This window comes from Nicotiana tabacum, chromosome 14 (genome assembly GCF_000715075.1).
Source record: "Nicotiana tabacum cultivar K326 chromosome 14, ASM71507v2, whole genome shotgun sequence".
Taxonomy (NCBI): domain Eukaryota; kingdom Viridiplantae; phylum Streptophyta; class Magnoliopsida; order Solanales; family Solanaceae; genus Nicotiana; species Nicotiana tabacum.
The window spans coordinates 106,711,535-106,734,005 of NC_134093.1; the positions used below are offsets into that span (position 1 = coordinate 106,711,535).

The 22,471-nt window shown below is 38.1% G+C and overlaps 2 protein-coding genes across 2 annotated transcripts; both read left to right on the forward strand.

The window, feature by feature from the left end:
• The first annotated feature begins 220 nt into the window (after positions 1-220).
• On the forward strand, positions 221-904 carry LOC142169078 (F-box/kelch-repeat protein At3g23880-like). The gene has a single exon (XM_075230281.1). It carries the CDS (start codon positions 221-223, stop codon positions 902-904), a length of 684 nt encoding a protein of 227 aa, XP_075086382.1.
• A 16,509-nt stretch (positions 905-17,413) lies between these two features.
• LOC142169079 (F-box/kelch-repeat protein At3g23880-like) lies at positions 17,414-18,568 on the forward strand. The gene is made up of 4 exons (XM_075230282.1): positions 17,414-17,488; positions 17,593-17,972; positions 18,081-18,306; positions 18,464-18,568. Exons 1-4 carry the CDS (start codon positions 17,414-17,416, stop codon positions 18,566-18,568), a joined length of 786 nt encoding a protein of 261 aa, XP_075086383.1.
• Positions 18,569-22,471: the final 3,903 nt, after the last annotated feature.

The following is a 22,471-nucleotide window of genomic DNA, read 5'->3' on the forward strand; positions in this document are numbered from 1 at the left end:
ACCCTAGGTTTTACACTTCAATTGTCCACGCAATTATGTATCAAGAATCTCGCCATTGGCCTGTCAGCTTGATTTTCCTTACAAAGATCAATTTGGTTGCTACAAGGTTGAGGGTTCGTGTGATGGGTTGTTGTGCATTTCTGTTGGTAATGGAGATCTATTTCTATGGAATCCGTCTATACGAAAGTTGAAAAAATTACCCTTTTTAGGAGAAAACTATATGCTTTTTGTTAGTGCTTATGGTTTTGGTTATAATGAGTCCCAAGATGATTATAAAGTTGTAAAAGTTGAGCCGTCATGTAAACGAAATGAATTTGGAGAGTTTGAACTTCTGAATGATGTTAGTGTTTATAGTTTAAAAACTAATTCTTGGGAGATGATTCTTGAGAAATTCCCAAGTGTTTGCTTTCGCAATGATCCTGCTAAATTTGTAAGTGGAAGACTTCATTGGATTGCTACTCGAAATAGAGATAATATCGGCCCATGGTTTATTGCTTCGTTGAACCTCATAGACTTGACTTATGAAGAAGTAGCTTTGCCGCCCTACGTTGATAATGATAATATTAAGTGGAAACTAGGGATCTTAGGAGGTAATCTATGTCTATTTTGTCATTATAACAATATACTAATGGATGTGTGGATAATGATGGAGAATGGAGTTGTGGAGTCATGGACTAAGGTGGTGTCGATCCCTTATTTTGTAGAGCTTGACTATGGGCTTTGGCCAATTTTCATCTCCCAAAATGATGATATTTTTCTGCAAGGTTGTTCAAGTTTATTGTTGTATAATTCAACACATAATGATTTAAAGCAAACTAAGACTCAGATCCATTATAGTTCTAGAGTTCAATTTAGTTTGTACATTGAAAGTCTTGTTCCTCCAAATTTTGTGGAGGAGGATTGAAAAGCTGTGGATCAATGAGTAAAGGATGGAAATCTGTGCTATCAAAAGGGATCAGTAGTCCTATCCCTCTTAGTAGCCTCAATGCTACCTGCTTTTGTCAATGTTCTTGCTTTGTATATTTTTTTTTTTTGGGTGTTCAATTCTTGGTTGTTTCTACTTTACAATTCTTGGACAATATGCTTATTTTGGATTGTTATCATGTAAAGAGACAAATTGCTTAATCATTTTGCATCTCATCAAAACAGAAAAAGAGTTATCTTTTTGTACAATCCAGTGTTGATCCTTGAATTTATTGATGAGCTTAGCATTTATAGTTTGCAGCTCTATTAGATTTGATCTAGTTGACTCCTTTTTGCAGAAATGACCATCCTTTTAGAGCCAAATTATTTATTAAATAAAGGGATCGTTTATTTGATTTGAAACCCTTTTCTGCATGTTTACAGAAGAAGGGGAAAAATGAAAGATGTTTCGAAATGGGAAGTTACATATCTGCAATGTTGGTGTGAAACCTTGGGTTCTTTTGTTTTCAACAGTCTTTACAAGGCTTCTGGTTTTAGTTTGTATAGCACTGAATTAGTATCAGTTCGCCATTACCATTTCTCGTTTTGGCATTTTAGGGCAATAAAACAGGAATTCAGGACGATTATCAGATTTTCGTGTGTTGTAGTCCACGCCATCTAAATGAATTCAGGCGACCGATCCTGAATCTCCTAAAATTTTGCGGGTCCATAAAAACGACCTAATGAACAATAGTCCTCGATTGGCCGTGACCGTTCCCCGGATTTTTGCATTGCCATAAAATAGGAATACAGAACGATTCCCGGATTTTTGTGTGCTATATAGTCCACGCCATCTGCATGAATTTAGGTGACAGGCTACGAATCTCCTAAAATTTTGTGTTCTAATAAAAAACGACCTAATGAACAATAGTTATCGGTTTGCCATGACCGCTTCTCATTGTTTTGACATTTTAGGGCCATAAAACAGGAATTCATGACGATTCCCAAATTTTCGTATGCTATAGTCCGCGCCATCTTCATAAATATGGGTGACTGACCCGAATCTCCTAAAATTTTGCGGGCCAATAAAATGCGATCTAATGAATAATAGTACACGCATTCTGCCAAAACCGTTCCTCGTCTTTAGCATTTTAGAGCCATAAAATAGGAATTCAGGAGGATTTTTTAGATTTCGTGTGCTGTAGTCCATGCCATCTGCATGAATTCGGGCGACCGGCCCCGAATCTCTAAAAATTTTGCGACCTCATAAAAACGACCTAATGAATAATAGTCATCGCTTCGCCATGACCGTTCCTCATTTTTCGGCCATTTAGAGCCATAAAATAGGAATTCAGGACGATTCCAAGATTTTCGTGTACTATAGTCCACGCCATCTGCATGAATTCGGGCGACCGGCCCCGAATCTCCTAAAATTTTGCGAGCTCATAAAAATGACCTAACGAACAATAGTCATCGCTTCGCCATGACCGTTCCTCATATTTCGGCCTTTTAGAGCCATAAAACAGGAATTCAGGACGATTCTAAGATTTTCGTGTGCTATAGTCCACACATTCTGCATGAATTCGGGCGATTAATCTAGAATCGCCTAAACGTTTGTGGGACCTAATGAATAAGCGCTTCGTCCTGACCATTCCTTGTTTTATGGCATTTTAGGGCCATAACAGGAATTCAGGACGATTCCCGGATTTTTGTGTGCTATGGAATCTGCATGAATTCGGGCGACCGGTCCTGAATCTCCTAAAATTTTGCGGGCCCATAGAAAACTACCTAATGAACAATGTTTATTGCTTCGCCAAGGCTGTTTCTCAATTTTTGGTATTTTAGAGTTATAAAATAGTTATTTAGGACGATTCTCAAATTTTCGTGTGCTATACGCCATTTGCATGAATTCCGGCGACTGACCCCAAATCTCCTAAAATTTTGCGGCCCCATAAAAAATGACCTAATGAACAATAGTTATCGCCTCGCTACGACCGCTCCTCATTTTTGGCATTTTAGGGTCATAAAACAGGAATTCAAGACGATTCCCACATTTTCGTGTGCTATAGACCACACCATTTGCATGAATCGGGCGACCGGCCCCGAATCTCCATAAATTTTACGAGCCCATAAAAAAAGATCTAATGAACAATGGTCATCGCTATGCCATGTCTGTTAATTATTTTTTGGCGTTTTGGGTCCATAAACCAGGAATTCAAGATGAATCCAAGATTTTCATGTGATATAGTCCATGCCATCTACATGAATTCTGGCAACCGATCCCGAATCTCCTAAAATTTCATGGGTCCCCAAAAAATGACCTATTGAATAATAATCATCGTTTCGCCGACGATTCCCTGGTTTTCGTGTGCTATAGTCCACGCCATCTGCATGAATTCGGGTGACAGGCCCCAAATCTCCTAAAATTTTGTGGTCCCATAAAAAACTACCTAATGAACAATAGTCATCATTTCGCCATGGTCGCTTATCTTGTTTTGGCATTTTAGGGCCATAAAACAAGAATTCAAGACCATTCCCACGTTTTCGTGTGCTATAGACCACACCATCTGCATGAACTTGAGTGACCGGCCCCGAATCTCCATAAATTGTACGGGCCCATGAAAAAGACCTAATGAATAATAGTCATCACTTCTCCATGACAATTCTTCGTTTTGGCGTTTTAAGGCAATAAAACGTGGAATTCAGGACGATTACCAGATTTTCGTGTGTTGTAGTCCAGGCCATCTGCATGAATTCAGACGACTAGCCCTGAATCTCCTAAAATTTTGCGGGCCCATAAAAACGACCTAATGAATAATAGTCATCGCTTGGCCGTGATCGTTCCTCACATTTTAGCATTTTAGGGCCATAAAATAGGAATTTGAAACGATTCCCAGATTTTCGTGTGTTATATAGTCCATGTCATCTGCATGAAGTATGGTGACAGACCCCAAATCTTCTAAAATTTTGTGTGCTAATAAAAAATGACCTAATGAACAATATTCATCGCTTTGTCATGGCCGCTCCTTATTTTTTGGCATTTTAGGGCCATAAAACAGGAATTCATGACGATTCCCAAATTTTTGTGTGCTAGTCCACGCCATCTGCATAAATTTTAGCGACCGACCCAAATTTCCTAAAATTTTGCGGGCCAATAAAAAATGATCTAATGAACAATAGTCATCGCTTCGCCAAGACCGTTCCTAGATTTTTGGCGTTTTAGCGCCATAAAATAGGAATTCAGGACAATTTTCAGATTTCGTGTGCTATAGTTCATGTCATCTGCATGAATTGGGGCTAACGACCCCGAATCTTCTAAAATTTTTGCGACCCCACCAAAACGACCTAATGAACATTAGTCATCATTTCGCCATGACTGTTCCTCATTTTTTGGCCTTTTAGAGCCATAAAACTGGACTTCAAGACGATTCCAAGATTTTCATGTGCTTTGTCCACGCATTCTGCATGAATTCAGGCAATTGATCTTGAATCTCCTAAAATTTTACGGGACCTAATTTGAAATTCAGTTGATATACAAAAATTTTGTGTGCTACAACCCACGTCATTTGCATGAGTCCGGGCGATCGAACCCAAATCGCCTAAAATTTTATCGGCCCATGAAAAATGATCAAAGGAAAAATAGTCATCGTCTCCCTATGACCGTTCCTCATTTTTGGGGTTTTAGGGCCATAAAACAGGAATTCAGCCCAAGTGCCAAATTTGTGTGCTATAGCCCACACCATTTGCATGGTTCCGGGCAATCGAAGCCGAATTGCCTAAAATTTTGCCAACCCATCAAAAACGACCTAAGGTACAGTAGCCATCGCCTTGTCATGATCATTTCTCTTTTTTGGCGTATTAGGGCTAGAAAACTAGAATTCTACCCGATTTTTAGATTTTCGTGTGCTATAGAATACGAAAATCTGGGAATCGGGCGCAATTCTAGATTTATGGCCATAAAACGCCAAACAAATAAGGAACTGTCATTAGGGGTGGGCATCGGTCGGTTCGGTTCGGTTTTGTAGAATTTTCGTTCGGTTTATTCGATTTTCGGTTTGTGATTTTAGTAACTAATACCGAACCATAATAACCTCGGTTTGGTATATTCATGTTCGGTTCGGTTTAATCCATTCAGTTTTTTCGGTTTCAAGTCATGGCAAAAATAGAACGAAACAACGAAAATAGATTACTTATTGACAGAAAAAAAATAAAAGAAATAAGAAATCCCATCAAATATACTAAAAATATAAGAATCTTTGTGCAAGAGCTATGGATACACTAAAAAAGAATACCAAAATCAGATTTGACAGTTCAAAAATTCTTTTACGAATTCAATGAACAATTAAACATATTTGAATTATTGTATATTTAGCTTTCCCTCTTTGCTATTATATAGCTCATGTTGTTGTATAATGACTTATAAATTGACTGTCTAACAACATAAAAGAATTACACCTTAATATAGATGAAAGAAAAAAAATTCAATTTGTAGGAGCGCCAACCGAATTACAAGACGTAAAGGAGCCCCTCATATGTTTTTAAATTTGTTCTCTCTACACCTATGATATATTTTTTTTATCTCGTACAAAATATTTGTAGTATGATTCTTATGCTTGATTATTTTATAATAAACAGTCTATACTCTATGTTTCCTTTTATAAGCATATCTCATTTAATAATAGTTAACGGGGACTAAGAGTAAAAAAATAGGTGAAGAAATTCGGTTTTTCGGTTTAACCAAAAATCAAACCGTTAAAATCGATCACCGAACCGAACACCGAACTTTTTAAAACTATAAACCGAAACCGATAGAATAAACCGAAAAACCGAAATCGAATAAACTGAAATTTTCGGTTCGGCCGGGATTTTCGGTTCGGTCGGTATTATGCCCACCCCTAACTGTCATGGCGAGGTGATAACAAGTGTTCCTTAGGTCATTTCTTATGGGCCGGCAAAATTTTAGGTGATGCACGTCCGAGCAATGACATGGGCTATGTAGCACACGAAAGTCTGGGAATCGGGCAGAATTACAGTTTATGACCCTAAAACGCCAAAAACCGAGGAATGGTCATGGCGATGACTATTGTTCCCTAGGTCATTTTTGATGGGTCGGAAAATATTTTTGTGATTCGGGTCCGGTCGCCCGGACCCATGCAGGTGGCATGGGCTATAGCACAAAATAATTTGGGAATCGAGTGAAATTTAAGTTTTATGGCCCTACAATGACAAAAATGAGGAACGGTCATGGCGAGGCAATAACTATTATTCTTTAGGTCATTTTTTATGGTCAACAAAATTTTAGGCGATTCGGGTCCGGTTGCCTAGACCCATGCAGATAGCGTGGGCTATAGCACACAAAAATATGGGAATAAGACAGTTTTAAGTTTATGCTGCTAAAAAGTCAAAATATGAGGTACGTTCATGGCAAGGCGATGACTATTGTTTCTTAGATTTTTTTTATGGGCCGGAAAAATTTTAGGATATTCGAGCCTGATCGCCCGGACCTATGCAGATGTCGTGGGCTATAGCACACGAAAATATGAGGATAAGGTAGAATTCTAGTTTTATAACACTAAAATACCGAAAAATGAGGAACAATCATTGCAAGGTGATGAGCATTGTTCCTTAGGTTGTTTTTGATGGGCCGACAAACTTTTAGGCGATTCGGGCTCGGTCGGCTGGACCCATACAGTTGGAGTTATAGCAAGCGAAAATCTAGGAATCTGGCAAAATTCTAGTTTTACGGACGGGCCAACAAAATTTTAGGCGATTCAGGTCCGGTCACACGGATCTATGTAGATGGAGTGGGCAATAGCACACGAAAATCTAAGAATCGGGCGTAATTTCAGTTTTATGGCCCTAAAATATCAAAAAATGAGGAACGGACATGGTGAGGCGATGACTATTATTCCTTATGTCGTTTTTGATATGCCAGGAAAATTTGAGGCGATTGCGGTGTGGTCGCCCATACACATGCAAATGGTGTGGGCTATAGCATACTAAAATGTAGGAATCGAGCGGAATTCTAGTTTTATAGCGCTAAAATGCCAATAAAGAGCAACGGTCATGGTGAGGCGATGACTATTATTCCTTAGGTCATTTTTCATGGGCTGGATAAATTTTAGGCGATTCTGATCCAGTAGCTCGGACCCATGTAGATGGCTTGGGCTATAGCATACAATAGTCTAGGAATTGGGCGGAATTCCAATTTTATTGTACTAAAACATCAAAAAATGAGGAATGATCATGGCGAGGCGATCACTATTGTTCCTTAGGTCATTTTTGATGGGCCGATAAAATTTTATAAAATTCGTGTCTGGTCGCCCGGACCCATGCAGATGGCATGGGCTAATTAATAGCATATGAAAATCTAGGAATCGGACAGAATTCCAGTTTTATGGCCCTAAATATCAAAAAACGAGGAACGGTCCATACAAAATAACATAACAAACTATTGGCATCGTCTTGCCATGACCGCTTCTCATTGTTTGGTATTTTAGGGCTATAAAATTACAATTTCACCCGATTCCCATATTTTCGTATGCTATAACCCACGTCATATGCATGGGTTCGGGTGACCAGATCTGAATCGCCTAAAACTTTTCCGGCCCATAAAACTCGGCCTAAGGAATAATATTGATCTCCTCGCCATGATTGCTCCTCATTGTTTGGCATATTAGGGCCATAAAATTAGAATTCCGCCCGATTTTCATATTTTCGTGTGATATAGCCCACGTCATCTGCATGAGTCCGATCTCCTAATATTTTGCCGGACCATCAAAAATGACCTAAACACAATAGCCATCTCGTCACCATGAACGTTCCTCTTTTTTCGCATTTTTTGGGACATAAATCTGGAATTCCGCCCCATTCTTAGATTTTCGTGCGCTATAGCCCATGCCACCTTCTTGGGTCCAAGACGACCGGACCCGAATCACCTAAAAAATTTTCGGCCCATCAAAAATTACCTAAGGAACAATATTCATCGTCTTGACATGACCGTTTCTCGTGTTTTGGCGTTTTAGGTCCATAAAACTCGAATTTCGTCGATTCCTAGAATTTTGTATGCTATGGACCAAGCCATCTGCATGGGTCCGAGCGACCAGACCTGAATCGCCTAAAAAATTTCCCACCCATCAAAAATGACCTAAACACAATAGTCATCGCATTACGATGACAGTTCCTCGTTTTAGGCGTTTTAGGGCCAAAAATCTCGAATTTCGCCCCATTATCAGATTATCGTGTTATAGCCCATGCCACTTGCATGGGTCCAGAGCTCCCGGAATCGAATCGAATCGCCTAAAATTTTGTCGGCCCATCAAAAATTACCTCAGGAACAATAGTCATCGTCTTGCCATGACCGTTCCTCCTTTTTTGGTATTTTAGGGCCATAAAGCTGGAATTCAGTCTGATTCCTAAATTTTCGTATTCTATAACCCACGTCATTTGCATGGGTCCAGGTGATCAGACCCGAATCGCCTAAAATTTTGCCGTCCTATCAAAAATGGCCTAAGGAATAATAGCCGTCGTCGTGCCATGACCGTTTCTCATTTTTTGGCATTTTAGGACCATAAAAATCCAATTACATTCAATTCCCAGATTTTCGTATTCTATGGCCCATGCCATCTTCATGTGTCTGGGTTACGGAACACGAATCGCCTAATTTTTGTTGCCCATCAAAAACGAGCTAATGAACTATAATCATCGCCTCACCTTGGTCGTTCCTCGGTTTTTGGCGTTTTAGGGCTATAAATTAGAATTCCACCTGATTCCCTGATTTTTGTGTGCTATAACCCACGTCATCTGCATGGGTCCGGGCGACCGGACCCAAATTGCCTAATTGTTTTCCGCCCCATAAAAACGACCTAAGGAAGAATAGTCATCGCCTCGCCATGACCGTTCCTCGCTTTTTGGTGTGTTAGGGCCATAAAACTGAAATTCCGCCCGATTTTCATATTTTCGTGTGATATAGCCCACACCATCTGCATGGGTCCGATCGCTTAAAATTTTGTGAGCCCATCAAAAATGACCTAAACACAATAGTCATCTCACTACCATGATCTTTCCTCGTTTTTATGAGTTTTAGGGCCATAAAACTGGAATTCCTCCATGATCGTTCCTCGTTATAGTCCATGCCATCTGCATGGGTCTAGGTCGACCAGACCCGAATCACCTAAAATTTTGCTGGCCCATCAAAAATTACCTAAGGAACAATAGTCATCGTTTTGTCATGATCGTTCCTCTTTTTTGAGTTTTAGGGCCATAGAACTAACATTTTGCTCGATTCCTAATTTTTGTATGTTATGGCCCATGCCATCTGTATGGGTCCGAGCGACCGGACCTGAATCGCATAAACTTTTGTCGGCCCATCAAAAATGACCGAAACACAAAAGTTATCACCTCTCCATGACTCCTCATTCGTTGGTATCTTAGGGCCAAAAACCTTGAATTTCGTCTGATTCTTAGATTTTCGTGTGTCCACGCCATCTGCATTTGTCGACCCATTAAAATCGACTTAAGGAACAATAGACATACTCTCGCCATGACTGTTCCTCATTGTTTTAGCATTTTAGGGCTATAAAACTGGAATTCCGCCTGATTCCTAAATTTTCTTGTGTTATAGCCCAAGCCATCTACATGGGTTCGGGCGACTAATCCTGAATTGCCTAAAAATTTTCTGGCCCATAAACAATGACCTAGGGAACAATAGTCATCGCCTCACCTTCGTTGTTTCTCATTTTTTGGCATTAAAAAGTCATAAACTGTAATTTCGTCTGATTCCTAAATTTTTGTGAGCTATATAGTGCACGCCATATGCATAGGTCCAGACGACCGGACCAGAATCGGCTAAAATTTCATTGACCCATCCAAAATGACCTAGGAAGAAATAAGTATTTCTTCTCCATGACCGTTCCTCATTTTTAGCGTTTTAGGGCCATAAAGCTATAATTCCACCCGATTCCCAGATTTTCATGTTTTATAGCCCGCGCCATCTACATGGGTCCAGGGCGACCGGTCCCGAATAGCCTAAAATTTTGCCGTCCTATCAAAACTTGCCTAAGGACCAATAATCATCACCTTGCCATGGACGTTCGACGTTTTTGGCATTTTAGGGCGCATAAAACTACAATTTTGTCCAATTCCTAGATTTTCGTATGCTATGGCCCGCGCCATCTGCATGGGTCCAGGCAATTAGACCTGAATCGCCTAAAATTTTGCTAGCCCATCAAAAATGACCTAAACAGAATAATTAACGACTCACCATGATCGTTCCTCATATTTTGGCATTTTAGGGTCATAAAACTAGAATTCTGCCCGATTATTAGATTTTCGTGTGCTATACCCCACGACGCTTGCATGGATCCGGTTGAATCGTCTAAAATTTTTCCGGCCCATCAAAATAAAACTAAGGAACAATAGTCATCGCCACTCCATGACCGTTCGTCTTTTTTTTTTTTTTTTGCTTTTTAGAGCCATAAAACTAGAATTCCGCCAAATTCCTATATTTTGTATGTATAGCCCACGCTATCTGCATGGGTCCAAGCAACCGGGCCCGAATTGCCTAAACTTTTACTGATCCATAAAAAATGACCTAATGAACAATAGTCATCACCTTGCCATGGACATTCCCCGTTTTTGGCATTTTAGGGCTATAAAACTTGAATTCCACCCGATTCTCAAATATTTGGGTGCTATAGCCCATGTTAGTTGTATGGGTCCGAGCGACTAGACCCGAATCGCCTAAAATTTTGCCGGCCCATTACAAATTACTTTAAGGAACAATAGTTATCACCTCGTCATGATCGTTCCTCATTTTTTAGCATTTTAGGGCCATAAAACTGAAATTTTGCCCATTTTTTAAATTTTCGTGTGCTATAGCCCACACTATCTTCATGGGTAAGGGATACCACACCAGGATCGCCTAATATTTTTTAATCCTTTAGAAAATGAGCTAAGGAACAATAGTCATCGTCTTGACATGACTGTTCCTCGTTTTTGGCATGTTAGGGCTATAAAACATGAATTCTGCCTGAATCTCAAATTTTCGTGTTCTACAGACTACGCCATTTGTATGGGTCCAGACGACCGTACCTGAATCGCCCAATATTTTGCCGGCCCATCAAAAATGGTCTAAGGAACAATAGTCACCTCCTCCCCATGACCGCTCCTCGTTTTTGGCGTGTTAGAGGTATAAAATTAGAATTCTGCCCGATTCCCAAATTTTTATGTGCTATAGCCCACGCCATCTACATGGGTCCAGGCGACCGGACCTAAATAGCATAAAATATTTTCGACCCAGCCATAAAACTAAAATTTTGCCCGATTTTTAGATTTTTGTGTGCTATAGACCACGCCATCTACATGGGTCCAGGCGATCGGACCCGAATCGCATCGCCTAATATTTTGTCGGCCCATAAAAATGACCTAAGGAACAATAGTCATCGCCTCACCATGATCGTTCGTCATATTTTTTGCGTTTTAGGGCCATAAAACTAGAAATCTGCCGATTCCTAGATTTCGTGTGTTATAGCCCACGCCATCTGCATGGGTCTGGGCGACCAGACCCGAATCGCCTAAAAGTTTGCCGACCCATTAAAACGACCTAAGTAACAATAGTCATCGACTCGACATGACCCTTCTGCATGGCTCTGGGCGACCGGGCCCGAATCGCCTAAAATTTTACCAACCCTTCAAAAAGGACCTAAGGAATAATAGTCATCGCCTCGCCATGATCCTTCCTCGTTTTTTGTATTTTAGGACCATAAAACTGAAATTTCACCCTATTCTAGATTTTCATGTGTTATAGGACACGCCATATGCATGGGTGCGGGCGATCGGACCAGTATCGCATAAAATTTTGCTGCCCCATCAAAAACGACCTAAGAAGTAATAGTCATCGCCTAGCGATAACAGTTTCTTATATTTTGGCTTTTTAGGGCCATCAAACTGGAATTCCACCAGATTTCTAGATTTTCAGGTGCTACATTCCATGTCATCCGCATGGGTCCCCACGACCGGACACGTATCGTCAAAAATTTTGTCGGCCCATAAAACATGACCTAAGGAATAATAGTCATCGCCTCACCATGATCGTTCCTCGTTGTTTGGCATTTTAAGGCCATAAAATTGAAATTCCGCCTGATTCCTAGATTTTTGTATACTATAGCCCGCGCCATTTGCATGAGTACTACCGACCAGACCGGAATCGCCTAAAGTTTTACCGTCTGATAAAAAATGACCTAAGGAACAATAGTCATCACCTAGTCATGACCGTTCCTTATTTTTTGGCGTTTAGGGCCATAAAACTGGAATTCCGTCCAATTTCTATATTTTCGTGTGCTATTGCCCACGCCATCTGCATGGGTGCGGCGCAACTGGATCCGAATCGCCTTAAATTTCACCCGCCCATTAAAAAGGACCTAAGGAACAATAGTCATCGCCTTGCGATGTTCGTTCCTCGTTTTTTGGCATTTTAAGGCCATAAAGCTGGAATTCCACCCGATTCTCAGATTTTCTTGTACTATAGCCAGGCCATCTGCTTTGGTCTGGGCAACCGAACCCGAATCACCTAAAATTATAACCTAAGGAACAATATTTATCACCTCTCCATGACTGCTCCTCATTTTTTGGCGTTTTATGGCCATAAAACTAGAATTCCGCCCGATTTCCAAATTTTCGTGTGCTATAGCCTACGCCATCTACATGGGTCCGAACGATCGGACTCGAATCACCTAAAATTTTACTGGACTATCAAAAATAAACTAAGGAACAATAGTCATCGCCTTGCCATGACCGTTCCTCATTTTTAGCGTTTTAGGGCCATAAAATTGGAATTCCTGCCGATTCCTAGATTTTCCTGTTCTATAGCCCACGCCATCTACATGGGTCAGGGCGACCGGACCCGAATCGCCTAATATTTAAATTGTCCATAAAAAAGGACCTAAGGAACAATATTCATCGCCTCGCCATGACCGTTCCTCATTTTTTGGCATTTTCGGGACATAAAACTTGAATTTCGCCTAATTTTCAGATTTTTGTATGCTATAGCCCGACCATCTATATTTCTGTTGACGGAGTCCATTAGCCTAAAATTTAGTAGGTTCATATTAAACAACCTAGTGACCACATTGCTTCACAATAACCTTCGAGTTTATATTTCGGCATTTCAGGGTCATGCAACACGAATTTATGATTTTCTCTAGTTTTTTAGTGTATATTACATGCTAATTTTTTAGAACTTTTTTGACGGAATCTGATTGGCCTGAAATTTTATGTCCATAGTAAATGTCCTAATGACCAATACACATCGCTTCACCATGATTTTCGAGTTTATTTATTGGTGTTTTCGGATCCTAAAATACGAATTTATAATTATATCCACTTTTTCGTATGTATTACAACATGCTAATTTTGTAGAATTTGTTTGACGGACTCCGATTGGTCTTAAATTTCTTAGATCTATAGAAAACGGCCTAGTGAGCAATACTCATTGCTTTTCCATGATTTTTGAGTTTATTTTATAGCGTTTATGAGTTATCCAACACAAATTTATGATTATATACAATTTTTCGTGTGTGTTAGTACTTGTTGATTTTGTAGATTATTTTATGGACTCCAATTTACCTGAAATTTCGTAGGTCCATGTGAAAGGTCCTAGTGACCAATACGTATTTCTTCACAATAATTTTCGGGTTCATCTTATGGTGTTTGGGGATGCAACACGAATTTATGATTGTATCCATTTTTTGTGGGTATTAGTACATGTTACTTTAAAAGAAAAACAAATATGGATTCCGATTGGCTTGAAATTTTGTAGGTCCATAGGAAACGGCCTAGTGACCAATACTCATCGCTTTGCCATGATTTTCGAGTCTATTCTTTGGTGTTTTGGGATCCTGCAATACAAATTTGTGATTATATCCACTTTTTCGTTTGTAGAACATGCTGATTTTGTAGAATTGTTTTTGACGGACTCCGATAGATCTGAAATTTCGTAGGTCCATAAAAAACGGCCTAATGACTAATTCTCATTGCTTTACCATGACTTTAAAGTTTATTTTATAGCTTTTAGGGGTTATGCAATACGAATTTGTGATTATATATAATTTTTTGTGTATACATGCTGATTTTGTAGATTTCTTTTTACGAACTCCACTTGCCTGAAATTACATAGTGACCAATACATATTGCTTCATAATGACTTTAAGATTCATTTTATGATATTTCCGGTTCATACAACACAAATTTATGATTGTATTCACTTTTTCGTGTGTATCATTGCATGCTGATTTTGAAGAATATTTTTGACGGACTCTGTTGACCTGAAATTTCATAGATCCAGAGAAAATGGCTTAGTGATCAATACTCATTATTTCGCCATGACTTTCGTGTTGGATCATGCAATACGAATTTATGATTATATCCACTTTTTCATGTGAATTAATACATGTTGATTTTGTAGAATTTTTTGACGGACTCCGCTTGGTCTGAAATTTCGTAGGTTTATTGAAAACGGCCTAGTGATTAATACGCGTTGCTTCACCATGACATTCAAGTTTATTTTAAGGTGTTTCGGAGTCATGAACACGAATTTGTGATTATATATAGTTTTTCATGTGTATTAGTACATGTTGATTTTGTGGGGGAAAACAAATACGGACTCCGATTGGCTTGAGATTTTATTGGTCCATAGGACATGGCCTAGTGACCACTATGCATTGCTTCTCGATGACTTTTAGGTTCACTAGTTATTTTTACAGTGTGAGGTCTATGGAGGGTAATGTGTATGCAGACTTTACCCCTATCATGTGGAGATAAAGAGGCTATTTCCTAAAGACCCTCGACTCAAGGTTGTTCTTCAATTCTAGGTCATTCAAAATAAATTAAATTCCACACAGACATTGCATACATCAAATTCATCTACGAGGGACCTATGCCTTGAAGAATTTTTAAATATTCAAGTTTACAACAATTTCTCTAACCAAATGATGGAACCTAAGGGATTAAAAATATAATATGTAACAGTACAAATCGAATTTTAACTTATATGTACAGTACAATTTTCCGGCGAAGGGGGTTTGGATGAACCCCTTCCGCCCCTTAATCTGCCCCTGCATCCAAGGCTGCCATGCACACTATACAAATATGAAGTTGAAAACAAGAAGCATCTTAGAATCATAGTTCTGTTTTGGTAACATTAACAAAGACGCACATAGGAGCAATCCTTTACGGATCTTGTATATGTGCTTAAATATTCAATAAATAAGTATAAATAACAGATTTTGAACCTAATAAATTAAATGGGTCGTGAAAGAATTGCGAACTCAAACCCATAATTAATGTCGTTGGAAATGCTCTTTATTTTCCCCCTTTGGGTCTAAACGTTGTGCTGACTTAAACCCAAAGGAGGGCAATTTAATGCATGGATACATATCTGCAATGTCGGCATGAAATCTGAAAGAGTGGAGGATCCTTACCATTGGATGGTTGTTACGTATTGTTTCATAATGTATCGTATTGTGTTGTATTGTATCGTTTATACAATGTTTGCATAGATTGCATTGTTTGCCCTCGTTTCATGATATCATACGCCAAGAATATGAAAAATACACTTGCAATATTATTAAAGAAAAAGTAAGGTACGAGATAATATTATTATATAAAAATGTAGGATAAAAGATAAGAAATGACTATTTAATAATTAAAAAAGGCAAGATGAGAAAAATAAATGAGGTAACGATGCGACCACACCAAATCGGTTGTTCCATAAAATGACACTTTTCGTCATTATGTAACGACAGATTTAACGTTACGATACAATAAAATTTAAGTAACAATCAAACAAACATTATATTTAAAATAACAATACAATACAATACAACATATAACGACCATCCAAACAAACTGTTAAGGAATCCTTTATGAAGAAGAACATGGCCAAGGGAAAGAAGAATATTCATAAGGAATCCATAAGATCTATATATCTATATAATTGAGGGGATAGAGAAGATGACTTGGCACATCTCATAAGTCAAGAAATGTATTTATCTTTTATCTCATTTTTTTGCCATTTCCCCCTCGTTATTTATATACAATTTCAATTTATCATTAGAAATCCAAAAGTCACAACCTAATTAAATGGTTCCCATGCGTTACCAAAAGTCACAACCGTTCCTATTAATAAGAAACACCAAAAGACTCATCAGTTTGTGTTGTCGGGTAGATATAAGAATAGCGCAGAGATGAAATAAAAACTCAATGATTTAAGAGTGTTTGGGTTTGAGTAGGGTAAAGGGAACATGGCTGGAGGAAGGGGAGTGGAAGATGGTTACCACAAAGTATGTTTTCTTTTAACATGCACATGTCATATTTATTCTTCTCTTAATTTCTTTTTCTGTTCTGACTTTCTCCTTTAATTTGGTAGCATGAAGCAACAACGAATTCAAAGGTTTACTTATTTATCTCCAATTTACATTATTTATTTTATTGTTCATTTATTAATCAGATGTAATAATCCAATTATTTCCTTTTTATATTATTTCTGCGTCTAATGTATACTATTTTGTTTTTCTCTATGGATAAAGTAGTAGTAGTTTGGATCCTTTACTGTTGCTAGATACCTTTACTGCTCAATAAATCTGTGACCATCTCGACCTTTAGCTTTTCTTTGTCAGTTCTATGTGATAATTTATGAGGGAGTGTGATGAAGTTTGAAAAAGTCGGAGAAACTATTTCAAGAAAAAATAAAAATAGGAGGATTTGGCGATTTTGGATGGGATATGGGAGTATGAGCAAAGAAGGAAGGCATTTTTTGCAGAAGAAGAAACAGTAACGGCTTAGAGACAAAAGGAAACAACGGAAAAAGTTGCAAAAAATTAAATCAAAAGGATGACGCTATGACTAATTTTAGTTTTGAGTTTTTATTTAACTTTCTTTTGCAGGAGTTATTTATTTGCATTATTCATCTTTTCTTAAGACGCAAAATGAGACAAGTTAATATATAATAGTTACATGAGAAGTACTGCTTACCAAGTGATTTCATAAATTATAACCAAGTTAAAGCCTTACTCCTTTAATAACTGGTGTAGGTACGTATTTTCCGATCGAGCCATGCTATTCTATGCAAATTTTGCTACGAATTTATGGTGTATTCTTAAATTAGATGGTAATGGAACTTATTAGTTGATTTTTCTTCTACATTTCTATTTATAAGTTTCTAATTTTACTTTTGTCTATGACAGTAGTTCATGGGTCGTGTTTATTTTTGTTATTATTAGTAGTAGAAATGCCTAAAGAAGAATATACCAAATGAAAGATATCAGCTCTCTTTTTTTCCTTTTTGTAAAAATCGCGCGAAGCGCGGATAATTTACTAGTTATTATATAAAGAAAGGAAATGATTCAATAAACTTCAGAAAACTAAACTCAAAACACAAAACAAACTGCTAGACACGCTCTCCTAGTTCTAAAAAAATATACAACCTGTTCTTCATTTCAACAGTCAACCGTCGATGGAATTCTCCGAGGAAGCCGCAGCAACTTCATCCATTGCTAACTTATCCAATGATTCAGAATCAGTGTTGCCAGTTCTTCCCCTTGAGATAATACATGAAATACTCCTAATTCTACCTGTGAAGGCCTTGCTGAAGATGAGGTGTGTTTCTAAATCTTGGCTTTCTCTAATCTCTAGTCCTCAATTCATCAAAACCCATCTAAATTTTCAACCAAGAAACAGGATTTAAGGCTTCTTTTTAGCGGATCTCCTGAGAATAATAGCCATAGGTTTTACACTTGCTCGCTCTACGCTATTATGTATCAAGAATCTCTCCATCAGCCTATTGAGCTTGATTTGTCTTGCAAAGATTACCATAAGGTTGAGGGTTCATGTGATGGGTTATTGTGTCTTTCTGTTGGTCATGAAGAACTATATCTATGGAATCCGTCTATACGAAAGTTGAAAAGATTGGCCTGGTCAGGAAATAATAATCTGCATTATACTACTTATGGTTTTGGTTATAATGAGTCCCAAGATGATTATAAACTTGTAAAAGTTGACGGGTCATGTAGAGCGTATGGATTTCGAGGGTTTGAACATCTAAATAATGTTAGTATTTACAGTTTAAGAACTAATTCTTAGAAAAGTATTCTTGAGAAATTCCCAGGTGTTTTCTTTTGCAGAGATCCTGCTAAATTTGTAAATGGAAAACTTCATTGGATAGCTACTCGTCGTAGGGACAATATCGGCCCATGGTTTATTGTTTCATTGAACCTCATAAACTTGACTTCTGAAGAAGTAGCTTTGCCGCCCTACGTTGATGATGGTAATATTAAGTGGAAACTAGGGACTTTAGGAGGTAATCTATGTCTATTTTGTGATTGTAACAAAGTCCAGATGAATGTTTGGGTAATATTGCTGGAGAATGGAGTTGTGGAGTCTTGGACTAATTAAGGTGGTTTCGGTCCCATATTTTGCAACTAGTGAGTATGCGATTTTCATCTCCCAAAATGATGATATTTTAATGCAATATTGTTCAAGTTTATTGTTGTATAATTCAACACAGAATGCTTTAAAGCATTCTGAGATTCAAATCCATGATGATTCTGGAGTTCAGTTTAATCTGTACATTGAAAGTCTTGTTTCGCCAAATTTTGTGGAGGAAGTTTGAAAAAATGTGGATCAATGAGTAAAGGATGGAAAATTGTTCTATCGCAAATCATAAATTCTTTACTCAATGGTTCTGGAGATTTATCAAAGAGGAGAAAAATATATGTGGCCTCAGTGATAACTCTTTCGACAAAGGCTCTTTTCTTTGTATTTCTTTTGTTTTTTGAATGCTCAATTCTTTGTTGCTTCAGCTTTACAATTCTTGGACAATACCAAAATGCTTATTTTGGATGATTATTAAGAAATGAAATAATTTTATAAAACTTCTACTGACCGGAGAAGTTTCCTTCGACGCTTACAAATTGCTTGCACTTTTTGCAGGTCAACATCTTTCAAAACCTGCAGCTTATAAATGTTTTTAGTGGAGAAAAAACAACGGTGCCAAAAAACATTACATACCTTTTTTTTGGTAAGTAAAAACATTTTATTTACCATTTTAAAAAAACTAGTGAGTATGCGATTTGGCCAAGTATGCGTAACTGGTAAAACTGTTGTCATGTGACCAGGAGGTCACGGGTACGAGCCGTGAAAACAACCACTTGCAGAAATGTAGGGTATAACTGCTTACAATAGACCCTTGTGGTCCGGCCCTTTCTCGAACCCCGCGCATAGCGGGAGTTTAGTGCACCCGGCTGCCATTTTTCATTTTAAAAAAACATTACATACCTTTTCCATACTCATTTTCAAAGTGATTAAACAGGTGAGAGTACAGGTATCCAATCTCCAAAAGGAATGATATGTTAGAAGCAAAACTAGACATAAATGTTGAGAATATAAAATAACCATAAGAAGTGGATAATCAGAAAAACAGTAGCCAAAGGATAAGGAAAAAAGAGCATTCATCTTCAATTCTACTATACAGCAGAGGGGGAAAAATTGAGATTTGAAGATGTTCAATAATATGAATTACTTGGTGCGGATTGTGTGATATGCGACCTATGTTGCTCAGACTCGGCATTCGAACCGGATATGAATCTAGAAGACGAATTCTTTATCACCTAAATTGTATTTGATATAATAATGACAAGAATTGAGTTTAATTAAATGGAGAAAGGAGGATTCATATAGTCATCCCCAATATTTTATGAGCGAGACATAATTGTTGATGGGTTCATAAAACATCTACTTACCAACCTTGGGAGAATTTTGCACATATTCAGAGGCGGATCTAGGATTCTAAGAAGATGGGTGCACTATTACAAAGAAGTAAATTTATATTTGACGAGTTCAACCTTTATGTTCTTACCATCAATCTATTACTATTCAGAAATTATAGGTTAAAATTAAAAATAAAAAAAAATAATCTTGCAAATTTTGCGATTTTTCTCCAGATAAAAAATGCTGGAATCATTGAATCATACTACATCATCTACTGCTATTAATTTTAATTAGGCAAAATATATAAGTTGGCACTTGAACTATGGGCCAAATCCCTGTTACACTTTCTGTGGGCGAAAATAATATTACACACTTAACCTTTTAAATGTGTGTCTAATATATACCACCTTTTTCTTGACCACTTTACCAAAATATGGGTAATGTCACACACCAATAAAGCCATGACACGTGTCATTAGTATACAAAAATATCTTAATTTACACACATACCCTCGTCTTCTTCAACCCCATCTCTTTCCCCTCCATCTCGTCCTCCATGGACCACCAGAAAAATCAGCACACAATTCAACCCAAAATTTGGAGCCCAAGTGATTTAATCCGTGAAAGAAATAAAAGGCATCAAAAACTAATAAGCCATGGCTCATTAAATTGCATACAAGCAAATAAATTGGTGATTTGATTTTCAATTTTAACAATCTCTTCCTCCTTATATCCCTCGATTTTAACAAGTGATTCAATTTTCAATTGTCTTTAGCAAATCGTTTCGCACTCTCCCTTGCTATTATTACAATTCTAACGTGAAATGTGTGAACTCCCATGTGTCCAAATTCTTCGAGAAAAAATATCCAAATACCTCTCGACTTCTAACTATTATTTACGAATACCCTTGAGTAGAAGACTCGTTAGTGGTCTAGCGCAAGTGATTATCCTAACTATCGGCCAAATCAATGGGGCATGCCCAAAACATGTCCGTAGTGACCTAAAACCGGTCCTTTTTGATTGGCCACCAGTTTGTGAATGGAAGGATGTACTCAAGTCCTCTAGTGTGCCAATTGCATCTTGGAGCTTCCCAAAATTGTGAGGTGAACTGAGTGCCTCGATCTAAAATGATAGACAATTGCACCCTATATAAAAGAACAATCTCCTCCGGATAAAACTGAGTGTACTGAACCATCAAGTGTGTCGTCTTGATTGGTAGGAAGTGGCGCCAACATAGTGAGATGATCGCAATCACCCAAGACGAGTCTGGCTTCCGAAAGGCACATGGTAAACCTATCACAAAGTCCATATTCATACGCTCCCTCTTCCATTGTGATATTACGGTTCATTAACTAATCCCCTTGAGGTGCAAGAGAAAGGAGAAGAAAGAACTGATTAGATAGAGTATGACAAGCATGCCATATTACCGATCATTAGTTTTCAAGTTATAAGCTTGCTCTATAATTTCTTTTTACTTTTATGGGTTTATAAAACTTTTAATGACCAACCTTGGGAGAAGTTTGCTTCAAAGCTTAGAATTCACTTGTACCTTCTGGATCTGGACTTGCAGTTGACAACCGGCTGCCTAATATTCTCCTGGATCTGGAAAAAAAATACTGGGCTGCATTCCGGTGGAAATGACACCAGGTAGCCACTCTAAAGAGTTGAGTATTTAGGAATTAGCCAGTACGTCCTAAATTTCAGTTTTTCAGTTCAAATTTTTGGAACAAAAATGTTTTGAATTATCCTGACGTTAAGATTTTTAATTTAAAATTCCAGGACAAAATAAGTCCTGACTAATTTCTAGATAGCTTCCCTGAGAATGGCTATCTATGCAAAACCACCGGGCTGCACTCCGGTTCACCTCCGAACTGGAACACGAACCGCGGGTCCGGTTCAGCCCGGACAGCCATGTGCAACACAGCCACCGCCGGTTCGCCTCCCAATTTCATCCACCCATTTTGAAACACGCTGGACTTTGAATGTGTCCCATTCAAGTTAACGCTCACCTGAACCGATCCCAGCAGCTTCCCACTGGTAACACCGCACGTGCGACCCATGCGCCCCGTGAAAACGGACACTTTTAACGAAACGGGCTTTCCAGAGAGACGCCGGAGAGTGACCAATCTCCAAGAGGAATGACATGTTAGAAGCAAAACTAGATGTAACTGTAGGGAATATAACCATAAGAAGTAGATAATCAGAAAACAGTACCAGAGGATAAGGAAAAAAAAGCATCCACCTTCAATTCTCACTGCAGAGGAAAAAGAAATTGAGATTTCAAGATGTTCAAAAATATGAATTACTTGGTAAGGGTTGTGTGATATGAGACCAAATAACGGATCTACTAAGCCAATGGCTCAAATTCATCATTCATACAGTCTAAACTTCATTATGATAAATTTTATCTGAACCAAACATGCAAGGGTGAAACACTCATCATAACCAATATGTGGCAGGATCAAAGTTGTAAGGTTGTGTTATACTTCCCTACCTTTTTCCATGTATATTTGCTTAGTATCCTTTTTCATCCTATATTCTATTTAATGAAAAGAATCTTCGACCACTATTGGATTAGCGGAGACCCGGTGAACAGTAAGAGAGAAGAAGATAAAAGAGGAGAAAACCTTTGGTGAGATTGAAACTTTTCCATCCAAGTAATGCAGGACAGAGTAGCAAGAACTAACGTGCAGCTAAAATCCATGCTGCCGATTTTTTCCATAGAACAACTACTACGTCTTAGTCCCAAACAAGTTAGGATCGGCTATATGAATCCTTACTTCTTTCTTTAAGCTCAACTCATATCA